The 13,407-nt window shown below is 38.0% G+C and overlaps 1 protein-coding gene across 1 annotated transcript; it reads left to right on the plus strand.

Moving 5' to 3' along the window:
• Positions 1 to 611: 611 nt before the first annotated feature.
• LOC135250861 (gamma-aminobutyric acid receptor subunit alpha-4-like) lies at positions 612 to 11,992 on the plus strand. The gene is made up of 10 exons (XM_064327623.1): positions 612 to 868; positions 1,115 to 1,221; positions 2,142 to 2,209; positions 3,881 to 4,101; positions 6,820 to 6,902; positions 6,992 to 7,135; positions 8,561 to 8,713; positions 9,176 to 9,414; positions 10,165 to 10,406; positions 11,817 to 11,992. The coding sequence occupies exons 1-10, from the start codon at positions 834 to 836 to the stop codon at positions 11,830 to 11,832; spliced, it is 1,308 nt and encodes a 435-aa protein (XP_064183693.1). The 5' UTR covers positions 612 to 833; the 3' UTR covers positions 11,833 to 11,992.
• Positions 11,993 to 13,407: the final 1,415 nt, after the last annotated feature.

Raw genomic sequence — 13,407 nt, forward strand, 5'->3', positions numbered from 1 at the left:
GGTTATTTCTGTAGGGAACCTTGAAAAGTGCCAAACTACTGTTGCTGTATAGGTATGGGGCATGCGGCCCCACCAAGTCGTAACCTGCCATCCCAATTGCACTACTAAAATCTGCTTGTAGGTTTTAATGCTTTAATATGAAGTCGTTCAGTTTCATGTTGTTTATTGCCAGGGCCTATTTTTAATTAAATTAATTCATGTGTGTGACCCTTAACTCTTTAAAATTGTGAAGGAAGATTTGTTCCATAAGGATAAATATCTCCATGATAAAGATTTAACATGCGTTTATATGTGTAATGTTCCCAGTGCTTTAAAAATCTGGTAAACGGTCAAAAGACTACATAAATGATGAATGTATGTCATATCAACATTACAAACAACACGAGACATTATTTATTCTTCGCAATGTGGCTGCTGTCTTGGAGAGTTAATTTTAACAGGCTGGTTCACTTTACCTACCAACGGTTGCGCGTTTTACTTTATAATACTGGCAGGTTGTTAATAAAGAAATTCTCAAACAGCAGGACGTTCAGCTTTTAAAAATCTCTGCCCTAAACGGCTCTGGCTAATTCTTCTACAAAAGTACCAGTGGATTAGCTACTTCCAGTAAATCTCCAGTAATGCCTTAGATTATTTCAAATGGTTATTTGTTCCTGTCTTGGGCTCGCTCTCCTTTTCTGCTGTTCGTTGAAAATGTGATATATTTGTTAACCAGTATAACCTCGTCCATACACATTTCCTTGCAAATTTGTAAAGAAGCACATTGCCGGATTACCAACATTTACTATGGGATATTCAAAGTATTACAGCTGACAAGAGCTTTTGGGTCAAGAATGTCGTTCCTTGTCGTTTTGTTTTTTCTGACGTGGTGAGTAGGCTATGATGTTTGTACACTGAGTTCACGGTATGATGAACACTGCGTTTACGGTGGCGGTATCTTATATTAACAATGTGTAAAGAATATATTAATATAATATAAAATATAAATATAAATAAACCGACGTTATTGAAGCGTACTTTTACTGAAGTGGCATATGTTAGCGATACGACTAAGTCATGCTTGGAGCAAACAGGAAATAATATTTTTGAAAACTTAAATAGCATTTGTTTTCAGTGTATGCAGGGCATGTGGAAATCAGCAAGTATATTCGGATAACATCACGCGCATTTTGGACAGACTACTAGACGGCTATGACAACCGGCTGCGACCAGGATTTGGAGGTACTTGTGTCCAGAGACACATTGGCAATGTACTAACTCTCTAGAGTGCTCATCTAGCGACGTGTCTATTATTTAAATGAATCCATTGTACCTGAAGAACTGACAATTTTAAATTATCTCTGAATAATACAATAAGTACAATAAACACTTCCCCCTACTGACCTCTCTACACCCATTCTTCCACAGCCCATCCAAACAACAGCCCCTATACCGACCTAAATCACTGCGCACATTTAATTTTAGCTTAAGTCAATTGCTGATTTGGAACATTTATGGTTAACCAAAATTACAAAACAAACTGAGATATTAGGTACTTTGCGGATCATCAGAGATGGTGTCTGAACGGGTTCTTGAAGTATATGGCATACATGTATTACCATGTATTATGGGCATAAGTAAGTGAAATAGTTTATTTTTAATTTTAATAAATAACAAGTAAAGAAATACTTGTGAAATAAAGTAAAATTGGAAATTACATTTATCATATAGCGCATCTTATTATTTTCATTATATTACCATCAGAAACATTTGCAGTGTAATTTTATAAGGTAAAATGCACTGCCATTTAATTTAGGGAATGTGTTCAAACATATTTACCATGTAAACTTTAATTGCATAAATTGAACTGGTGAACAACAAATTAAATACTCACATAAAGCCACTTAATAAGGAGTTGGACCACCATATGTGGCTAGTACATCCTATATGCATTACATCAACCTAATTTTTCATTTTTTGTTTGCTAGCTGAAAAGTTGTAATGCTGTATCAAAAGAAGAAAAGGCAGAAATACATTCTAAGAATACCAAGTATCTTTAGTTAATTATATATAACTGACAATGTTAACTATATATTTTCTAACCCTTTTTTAAGCTATGAAAATGTTAAATGAATTTAGAATTGTGCTTTAATCTTTTGAAGGTCCTGTGACTGAGATCAAAACAGACATTTTTGTCACCAGCTTTGGCCCAGTTTCAGATGTTGAAATGGTAGGTTGTTCTTGCTGATATTTCACTTCCATAAATGCAAACTGCCAAATGCTGTGATTTTTGTTCAAGTGTTGCTGATGTAGACAAAATACAAACCTCTTAAGTCTCCATTCATGTTCTTAGTCATTACTTTTGGTTGTGTCCTTATGGTGCTGCTATCGTGCAGTTTGCGTGCATGACAGAAGAACAGGTTGAAAACTTTAATCTTCTTGGTAATCTCTGCCATGAAGGTTTAAGTTGAGTGCTCTATTTCTGGTGTGCTCTTTACTATTTTAAAAGCCATTTAGAACCAGACACTTCAGGAATACATGCTTTTGGAGGCTTTTATCCCAGGAAAGTAGTATTTTCTGACCCATATTATCTAAGGAATTTTACTTTCTCCCAATCTGGAATGCCTAATCATAATCCTCGGCCCATTAAATCACTGCAATGTCCTCTGGCAATTGGGGTAAGCACAAAGAAGCCTGGGTCTCCCATAAGGAGCGTGCGGTCATCCACTGCTTTATTTTCCCTATACAGTCAGCCACCTGAGCTCTAGTAATTAAGCTATGGGAGTGCACTTTGTCTGCAGAGTGGGCAGGCAGAGCACCAACTGACCAGTGCTGGTCTTGAGCAATGAGCCTCAGACATGGGTGCTGACACTAATATCCTTGCTTCCCAGGCAGCACTGTAGTATCCACTGTAGGAGGCATTTTAATGAGCAACATCATATATAGTTCTTGGGACCTCCTGGAGATGTCTTATAATACATTGATGCAGCCATGTCAGTGTTGATATTGGCTGGGAGTCATATCAGGCAAATACCATTGGCGAAAGTGTTGCCCCAGGAAGGAAGGTTTCAGTCAGCAGGGTTTCCCTTGCCTTATCATTTAAGAACATCTCCTCTGGTTGATGTGTAAACTGCTGTTCACCTGTGTGATTCATATGACTGAACATTTCACCTTGTGTACTGTATAATGAAAAGATGTGGCAGCTGGCTGGAATCTCCAAATAGAGGTTGCCTGTGGCTAGGTTCTTGCATACAAATACAATTGGGAATTCCAAAATTGGGAGAAAACAATAGGATCAGATTGGTATTGAATAAATGAATCATAATATCCTTTAATGCATTGCATTACATTTATTTGGCGCTTTTATCCAAAGCGACGGACAAAAGTGCATTTCATGGTCATGGACAACTACAACACACAGGTTCAATAAGATTGGCTATTTCTAGCCAAGAACGCAGTTTAGTTCACACAGTGGACACTATTCTGACCTAACCTCTGCCAAGCCAACTAGGCAGAAGAACAAGCTACAATATTAGGACGAATACAAATTACCAAAAAGTGCTGGAATGGGGGTACATGTAATGAGTGTCATGAAAGGGGGGTTTAAAGTGAAATGATATACAGAATGGTGGTAATGCATCCTAGAGGACTGGTAATTACATTAATGATCTTGTTTATATTGTCTCAGACCAAATCATTATCATCCTAATGAACATGACAAAAAATATACAGTTATGCATGCACTACAATATGGATATGCTCAGTCATGTTTTAGCGCATGTAATAAAATGTGTTTTCATTTGGATAAGCAAAAATATAAGAAAACAATACATATTTTGGATAGCATATTTGTGAGGTAGCCTTAAAGTAATTCTCTGCTGTTTCCAATTAAACATTGGAGGAGTACACCATGGACATTTTCTTTCGGCAAATGTGGGTGGACAAGAGGCTGGTATTTGAAGGGCCAATTGAGATCCTCCGGCTGAACAACCTCATGGTAAACAAGATTTGGACTCCAGACACTTTCTTCCGGAATGCAAGAAAGTCTTTTGCTCACAACATGACCACTCCAAACAAGATGTTCCGCATCATGCAGAATGGCACAGTTCTCTACACCATGAAGTAAGTCCAAAATCCTTTTCACATGGCATTTATAGCTAGTGTACTGGACTCCAGAATGAAGAGACGACAAGTAGTGGTTGCATTTTTCTTATTGGCATTTATTTTAAAAAATCCCTAAATACAATTATCCCAGAATATACATTCCTTTGCATGGGATGGGACTTGCCAGACTGCTGGGTGGTGAGTGTTCAAGCCATACCAGTTTTTTAATGCATGTGAATGTACTAAGTGGATGTAACTTATTGGCAGTTCCTGTTAAGTAATTTCACTTGCTTTAAGTAAAACCTGGAATAACTCCAATTTTTAAGCACTGGGAATGCCATTTCCATTGTTGTTTAGAAATGGAAATATAAATATCCATAGTTTATAAATTCATTTATGTATCTAATCACTTTTATTTTCATTCTGTAGTATACCAGTCAAGCATTTACACTGTACAATCACTGCACATTCCTATATTGTTGATATTTAGCACAATGGATCCCATAACCTCTGTGTTCCGTTTAATTACTAGTGCCTGTGGAACTGTTAGCCTGGTTCAGATATACCCAGGAGATTATTGGGATTGTAAAAGACATTTAAGGAATGCAGAAAATAAAAGTTATGCAGATATACTCAATACACTCACCAGCCACTTTGTTAGGTATAACTGCTTGTAACACAAATAGCCTGCTCCACCATACAGCAGATCATGTAGCTGTAATATATAAAGGTTGCAGATGTAATGAAGAGGTTTAGTTTTTTGATCAACCTAACATTAGAATGGGCAAGATGCATGATCTCAGCAACGTTGACTATGGTATGATTTTTGGTGCCAAACGTGGTTGTTCTTGCATCTCAGAAACAGCTGCCATCCGGTGATTTTTATGCACTACAGTCAAAACTAAATGTTTACAGGGAATGGTACAACAAATATCCAATGAGCTGCAGGTCTATGGCCAAAAACACCTTGTTAATGAGAGAGGTCAGAGGAGAACGGCAGACTTGTTCAAGCGAACAGAAAGGCCACAAATGCTCAAATAACAGCTTTTTTACCACAGTGATGTGCAGACGGGCATGTCTGAATGCACAACACATCAAATCTTGATTTAGATGGGCTAAAGCAGCAGAAGACCATGCCGGGTTCCACGGCTGTCAGCTAAGAACACACTGTAAAAATGTTTGCCTCTCCCATCTAAAAATGTTAAGGTTCAAGGTTCTGTGGATCACTAATTCTAAGCTCTGGTGACAAGCCTTTTATGTTTCCAGAGCAACCATAAATAAGGTGTATTAACTCCTTATTTATTAACTCCTTCTGTTCAGCTCACAAAATATTTGTAGTTTTGTGAGCTATATTTTATTACTCTATTCAAATACAAACCCAAAATGACCAAGTTCATGTAACTTGGGCCAGTGTAAAAATACAGGTGATGGTGGTGTAAACAAAATAAACAAGGCATGGCAAAATTCTGTCCATCTATCCATCCAACAGTCATTGATTACATTTTTTATGCTAAATCATTTTTAATGATACTGTAAAACTTATAATAACAGTACTATTTTGAGATTACTATTTCAAAATTATATTTTTATTGTGCAGCAGCACACTGTAAAATTCCAACTTGAAAAAAAGTTGCCTAAACTTGAAGTAGGATGCACAACTCAATGAGATAAATTCATCTAACTCAAAATTTGTTGTTATGCTCCCTTTTTAAGGGAAATTAAAATGTCAAGTTGAGAAAAATGAAACCCATCAGTATAATCATATCATATTGATGTGCAAGTCATGCATGCTCAGATGAGGTCTGATGCACATATGGTGTTCATCCATGTGCGCAAGGGCATGCACTCATGCACACACATGCAGGTACACAAAGTTGGAGAAATTTTAAAATATACATTAGTCTACTCAGTAAAAAGACATTTTTTGTTTTAGTGTTGTCTTTCTTGCAAAGAAAATATCTTTTAACTGGTTATTTTGGAAAATAACCATGAATGTAAATAGATGCGGTCATGGAGAGTCCCATGACACTGATTGGTTAGCTTGAGAGAGGTGTTAAGCAGAGGTGGGTAACCCGGCTTCAAAGAGTAAAAAGACTGACCATGTATTTGCGCCACCAACATGCACTAAACCAGCTGATTACAATAATTAGTTCTCCTACCATGGTGAAGAGTTATGCTAATTAGAATCAGCTGGTTTAGTGCATGGTGGTGGAGCAAATACATGGTCAGTCTTTTTACTCTTTGAAGCCGGGTTACCCACCTCGGTTGTTAAACTCAATTGATTTCATGGTCAGGGAGAGCACATGGAAAGAAAATTAGCACTGGTTTAGCCACTAGTCAAAAGTGCCACTGCTCTTTTGGTTGGGTAGTTTAAAATGCAATATTACCCAGGAGCAAACACAAGGGTTAAATATCATTAGACCCATGTCCCAGAAAGCTTTATCAAGCTCTGCTGGCAAGTATTGTATATAAAAAATAAAAAGTAGTTATGGAAAAGTATTAGCCATTACCACACCAAGCTTACCATTTAGACCCATGAGACGCCGTTACCAGGATTCAATTTACATTTGTCTGGTGGTGTTTGAATTCAAAACTATGATATTGGTGTTGGTTTTCCTGGTAACATTTTGTTTTATTCACCATATGCTTTAGCATGTCTTTTTAATTTTGTTGCTATGCTATGATGAAAAAACTAACAGTTCAAAGTTGTTTTTTGTTGCTTTCTATGCCTTTCAGACTTACTATCAGTGCAGAGTGTCCCATGAGACTGATGGATTTTCCCATGGATGGACATGCCTGTCCTCTGAAATTTGGCAGCTGTAAGTTGACCTTTATTAAGCGGTAATTATCAGAAGGACTTGTTGAAATTATTTTTGGAAACTGACAACAATGTTGTTTTGAAATACAGATGGCTACCCTGTCAGTGAACTTCTTTATACTTGGAAGAAGGGAGCAACTTTTTCTGTAGAAGTACCGAAAGAATCATCAAGCTTACTTCAGTATGATCTTGTGGGCCAGAGAGCATCCAGCGAAAGACTCCGGTTTAAAACTGGTAAGAGCTAAATTCTTTCTTTGACCAAGTATGATTTTTGGCTGGACAGAGTGGCCAGGCCTATAAACACGAATGTCTGTGACTGAGTATGTGATGAAGTTACATCGCGCATGTCTGTGACTGAGTGACTGACTGATAAAGTTACACCATTGGTTGGCCGGTTCTGTCAAGCCATATTCTAGGTTTTGACCTGGTCTTGTTAAAAAAATATATATATAAACATTGAAAGAGCAGACTGTGTTCTTCAAACTGCTCTGGGTTAAATCATAAGGTCACAAGACCATTCAGCCTATCTTGACTCATTAGATTAGAAACAAAGTAGTTCCTTATTAGAAAGGACCATTTATTCAAGTGGTCATATGTGTGTATTCATACAAGAACATTGTTAAACCAAGAGCTGATAACATGATTAAATGCACTGTCCTGAACTGACGGATGGTGTTGCAGGGATTAGATGGATGACCACATTTGACTGACAAAGTCATTCACTTAAAAACATACTGTTATAAAGCCAATTTCATGAAAAGCTGAAAAAATTCTAATTCTATTATTTTTCTGTATCTATGATAATAAAACTTAAAAGGAAACAGTCGTACACACCATTTCCATCGATGCAGTTTTTTACGAACATTTTGGCTGCAAGCTACCTTCATCAGGGCATATTGGTGATTAAAAACCTGAATTGGAGGAGACTGCAACCTTTCTTTTTAGAGTATTATTGATCCCTTGGTCTGCACCTCGCCAAACAAGGTATGTATTTAATATTTTACTGCTGTATCTGAAATAATAAGACACTGGAGGAAAAAACAACAGTGAAACAATTGTAAATTAATCAGAAAACAAGTTGCTAACAACAATTATGTAAATGTACTGTATATGCACATGTTCATATGAGTATATTCATGTGAGCCTATAAAAAGGACATTTATACTATATGTATGATTTTACATAGTGTTATTTATATTAATACATTTAATAGAGGGCTACCCAAGGAGAATGCATATCATATTTTATGCACAACGCCATGGTGGTGCAGTGGGTAGCACGGTTGCCTCACAGCAAGAAGGCCTTTCTGTGTGGAGTTTGCCTGTTCTCCGTGACCACGTGGGTTTCCTCTGGGTACTCCGTTTTTCTCCCACGGGTTAATTGGAGAGTCTAAGTATGAGTGTGTGAGTGAGTGGTGTGTGTGCACTAGATTATGGGGTCCACCTACACACTAGAATAGTGCCTTAACAGGATAAACACCTCAGCAGTCCTTCTTTAAAAATGGTACCAGGATGAAGATATGTTTTACAATTGCCATGCTGCCATATTGCCAAGTGCAGTTAACTTGAAGCTCCTTTTTCCTTGTAGATGAATTGTTTGTAAGCCTTCACTAGCTGCTTTTCATCATACCAGTGCTATGTTTGTCTGCTTTAATTCTAGGTGAATACTCTGTCCAGGTTATCCATTTCCTTCTGGAAAGGAAACTAGGCTACTACCTCATTCAAACATACATCCCACTGATCATGACTGTTGTGTTGTCACAAGTTGTATTCTGGATCAACAAAGAGTCTGTCCCTGCACGTACTGTGGCAGGTATGGCTACATACAATCTTTGTTTGCTTTGACATTCCACATGAACTATTATGTGTTGTAGAATGTCTAGATTTTAAATAGAAAGTGTCCAAGATGCACAGAAAGCATGTGCATTTTGCTTTGTAAAACTTGTTTTTCATGGCTTGACTGGACATATAGCCTCTGAGGAATACATGTGTATTTCAGTGTTTTATAGTGTTAAAGTTTGCTTTTTACATTAATGTATTAAGCATTAGCTAACATCTTTCAAAAAGCTTGCACTAAAAACAAATTAGGTTTACCTGGCTCTTAAACATATTGCAAAGATAAATTTGTAGTGGCCAGTATTTTTTAAAAGTGTAATTCCATTAAAAAATGAAAAAAAAAAATATTTTTTTTCTTTTTTTTAATGGAAATGTTCTTATTAAACTCACGTCAGACTCCAGTCTCTGAAACCAATATTTGTGGTTCTCATATTTACAGGCATAACAACTGTTCTTACCATGACCACTCTCAGCATCAGCGCTCGATCCTCTCTGCCCAAGGTGTCGTATGCCACAGCTATGGACTGGTTCATCGCTGTGTGTTTTGCCTTTGTTGTCTTCGCACTTATTGAGTTCGCCGCCGTCAATTACTTCGCCACCCTGCACGCTAACCGGGAAAAGCGCAAGAGAGCTGCACTGGAGGCAGCGGCTGCAGGGAGCGATGAGGAGCTCACTTCGGTAGAATCACCCTTTATTACTGCATTCCTCATTAGCCAAGCTGTTTCTCACCTCCACCTGTTTACTGTTTCTTTCTGTGGGGCTGCAACAGATTAGAAATATAATATTTATTTATTAGAAAGGACCATTTGTTAAATTGGTCATATATGTGTATTCATACAAGAACATTGTTAACCCGAAAGCTGATAACATGATTAAATGCACTGTCCTGAACTGACGGATGGTGTTGCAGGGATTAGATGGGTCACCACATTTCACTGGCAGTCATTCACTTAAGAACATACTGTTATAAAGCCAATTTTATGAAAAGTTGACAAAATTCTTTACACAGCGTTGAATTACCATGATGATCTATGCCTGCCGGTACACCATGTGACACTAATTCAAGTCATTTGAACTATACCTCTCAATATTGTAGGACTACATTCACTCCCTATTTACATTATACTCAAACACCTCAAATTAACCTCAAAGAATGTGGTTGTACATTTTAAAACAACAAAGTGGTGTAATTTAATGAAAACTTACAACAACCAAGTTTGTGTCTGTGAGCAGCTTCGTCCATCTGCAATAGACCAGTCACAGCTGTGTGGCTTCTGTGGTCAGATTGATATATTTTACTTGTTTAAACCGCCTATTTAAATAAATAGAAAATTAATAAAGTACAATTGTGTCAGAAATCAGGACACAAAAACTTTGCCGTGTGTGTGTGTTCCTAGAAATATCTACATTTGTCCCCCCTGCCCACAGCTCCAGTCTGACTACGGCAGTGGACTGAAGAAAAGATGCTCTGTATCTCGCAGCGAGCAGCCTGAGCACCCTCGAGTCCCCATCTTCCTCCAGCAGGGCTCTGCCATCCCTCCCGACCATATTCTGACAGGCACCAGCATAATCGACCAGTATGCTCGCATTCTCTTCCCTCTTTCCTTTGCTGCCTTCAACCTGTTCTACTGGATCGTCTATCTTACCAAGGACACCATGGAACCCTCCAGGTAAAGGGATTCACTGCTAAATTGATATGTTTACAACACCATTTATAGCCAGGTTGTCACATTAATCTCTGACCGCTTAAAAAGCAACCAAAGCTGTAGTATTGAAAGGTGGATAGATAAACAGAAGAAATGCACACTGATATATAGATTATTAAATAGACAGGGGAAAAGACCAGCACTTTTAAGGGCAAGTTTCCAGCTGCTTGATTCAGGTGATATGATGGTCCAGAATATTTGTACAATCATATTTGTGATTTGCAGACCTAATACGTATTTGTTTTGGATTCAAATACTTTTCTGTGCTCTCTTGATCTTTCCTGGTGCAATTGAGCCTGCCAATATGACCAGAAGGGGGGTTTGCACTTTTTGAGACTATTTCATTGGTTCCAACACACTAGACAAGATCAGTAAAGTATAGAAAAGTATTTGAATCCATAACAAATACGTATTTGACCCAGGTCTGGTGATTTGTGAAGTCTATATATCTCAGACCTGACACAAAGCTCTATTGCCAGATTTTATTAGTAATAACTACAATGTGACTATCACAGTGATTGGGAAGAAAATTGAGAAAATGTCAAATATGTTTATATTATAAGAGGAGGAATCCAGTGAAGTTGGAAAGACTTATGCAGTAGAGTACAAAAGAAGTGAAATACTATAAAGGAAAGAAGGAAGTGGGCAAATACTTTTTCACAGCACTGTAGTTCCACCACACCAGCCTGTCTTTATCACCAGCCCAGCAGCAGATATGTTAAGTGTCCAGAGTTTTATGGTTGGTTCTCATTTGGCTTGATAAAGAAAATTGTGAAAACATTTGCACAGCCATATCAGAGTGAGTCAGCCTAATTCTGGCACAACAGTAGGGCAAAGACAGGAGTAGTTGCAGTCAGTATCAAGTCATAACCTTTGTAATGTACAAAACATATTTTATAGTCCTGTTTGGCACAGTTCCCAGACACTGTATTAGCCTTACTCCTTACTTACCCTCCCCCCATAGATCCTTGCTTTTTAGCTCCTTGAAGTGTGCATGCATTTATGACAATGGCCTCAATCACATTTCCACGATCACTCATCATTTTTTTCTTATCTGTATTTGTTCATGGAGTTTTCCTTATGCTAATCTTATGAACATGATTGCACATAAAATTTACAAACAGTCAGCATTCATCATCTCATACACCTGGGATATGCACAAAAACAAAGGTCTTTACGTGTCATGAATCTCATATTGGTACAAAAGTAAGAATAATTTAAGAAAGGTTTTGTGAATGAGGCCCAATGTTTTCATATCTATTGTTCATTGCAGTGTTTTATGGCAGATTTCTGTTTATAACTTCATGCAATGTGCATTTATGGCTCATTTTTACTTTGGGTATGCATTTATAAGTCTGTGCGTGTGTGTTACAGGGAGGACAGTGAATGAGCTTCGTTTCTACAAGAGTTAAACACATTTTTCTCCACCTCTCCATTTTTAAATGAGCTATTTGGAAATGCCACCACGTGCTATCACTCCACATGAACCTTCATAAATGTGATTAATTTTTTTTTTTAAATTGGTGCTATCAAAACATGTCAGTTATAATATTAATATTAATTATATAATATTTAATATTGTTCAAGAAAACCCACTAACTGGCTGAGCTCATCAGGCACCATTCAATAAGAGGTATACCCTTCACCATAATTTATTGTTGTTATACCTAAACATACACTTGAAAAAATTGAGATGAGGTCTCTCATGCTCATCATGCAGAACTTATTGGTATTTCATTCCTTCAGAAAGATGAGATACACTATTGTATCCCACAGCAGATTGCATCAATGATCTACTGGTTTGCAGTCCTTATACTACTAAAATAATATAAGATTCTTTTGAAAATGTGTTTCTGGATATTATTGCTTTGAAATTGAAGTATAGATGGGTATAGGGACATTATGCTAGCTTTGACATTAAATGTTATTCTTGCTGATTTCTGTACCTAGCAAGTAAAATTGAAGTAATGTGCTCTGAAAGCTGAATACAAATGCACTAATAATTTTTCCTAAAGGTTTCGCAATAATATAGGAAGCTTTTTATGTGCTTTAAGGGCTAAAAGTAACATTGTGATTGTACATTGAATTATTTTATTGAGAAAATAAAGTCAGATTTGTAGTTTAAAAAAACCACATTGTCGAATTTATCTTCATTTATACACATTCATTATTCAAACTATCATACAACTCAAACAGTGGCGGACTCAGGTTGTTTTCAGGGCAGGGGCGAAAAAATAAAAAGGGCACCTACTGCACAACATGGAGCCCCACCAGCGCGCAATGATCAGGGCCGGCCCTAGGATTTCGGTGGCACTAACCAAATCTACAAATCTGTTCGAGGGGGGGGGGCGGGGGGGGGCATGCTGTTGGATTCTGTCAATGTCAAGGGGGGGATGGGGTGATCGCCTGGTAAAATCCTTCTTGCATTAAATTGGTATGAAATGTTCTGTTGCCATTCCGTACCCCCTAGCAACCGCAAAGAGTGTTTACGCCACAGGCCGGCCCCGGCTATGATGCATTGTGTTTTCACACTTGGTGGGGCATCTAAGAGGGCACTTCATGAGTTTTTTTCATCAGAAAGGCACCTGTAGGGAACCTCAAGTTTATCCCATTGTAAGGGCACCTATATGGCAACACAACACGTTTCCCCCACTGGAGGGGCATCCATTAGGAAACTTCCCCACATCCTCACGCATATAGGGGCACCCTTTACAGCACTGCATCACATTTTATCCACTGGAGGGGCACTTCTCCATTAGAGGAGCACCTAATTGGGCACTTCATGATGTTTTCTCACCTGTAGGAGTACCCTATACAGCACTGCATCCCATTTTCTCTACCGGAAAGGGCACCCTTTGGGACACTGTCATGTAGGGGCGGCATGGAGGGCACTTAATAACGGCACCCTTTTCCATTGGAAGGGCACCCATAGGGAACGTCAAGTTTAGACCATTGTAAGGGCACC

The sequence above is a fragment of the Anguilla rostrata genome, chromosome 3 (genome assembly GCF_018555375.3).
Source record: "Anguilla rostrata isolate EN2019 chromosome 3, ASM1855537v3, whole genome shotgun sequence".
NCBI lineage: Eukaryota > Metazoa > Chordata > Actinopteri > Anguilliformes > Anguillidae > Anguilla > Anguilla rostrata.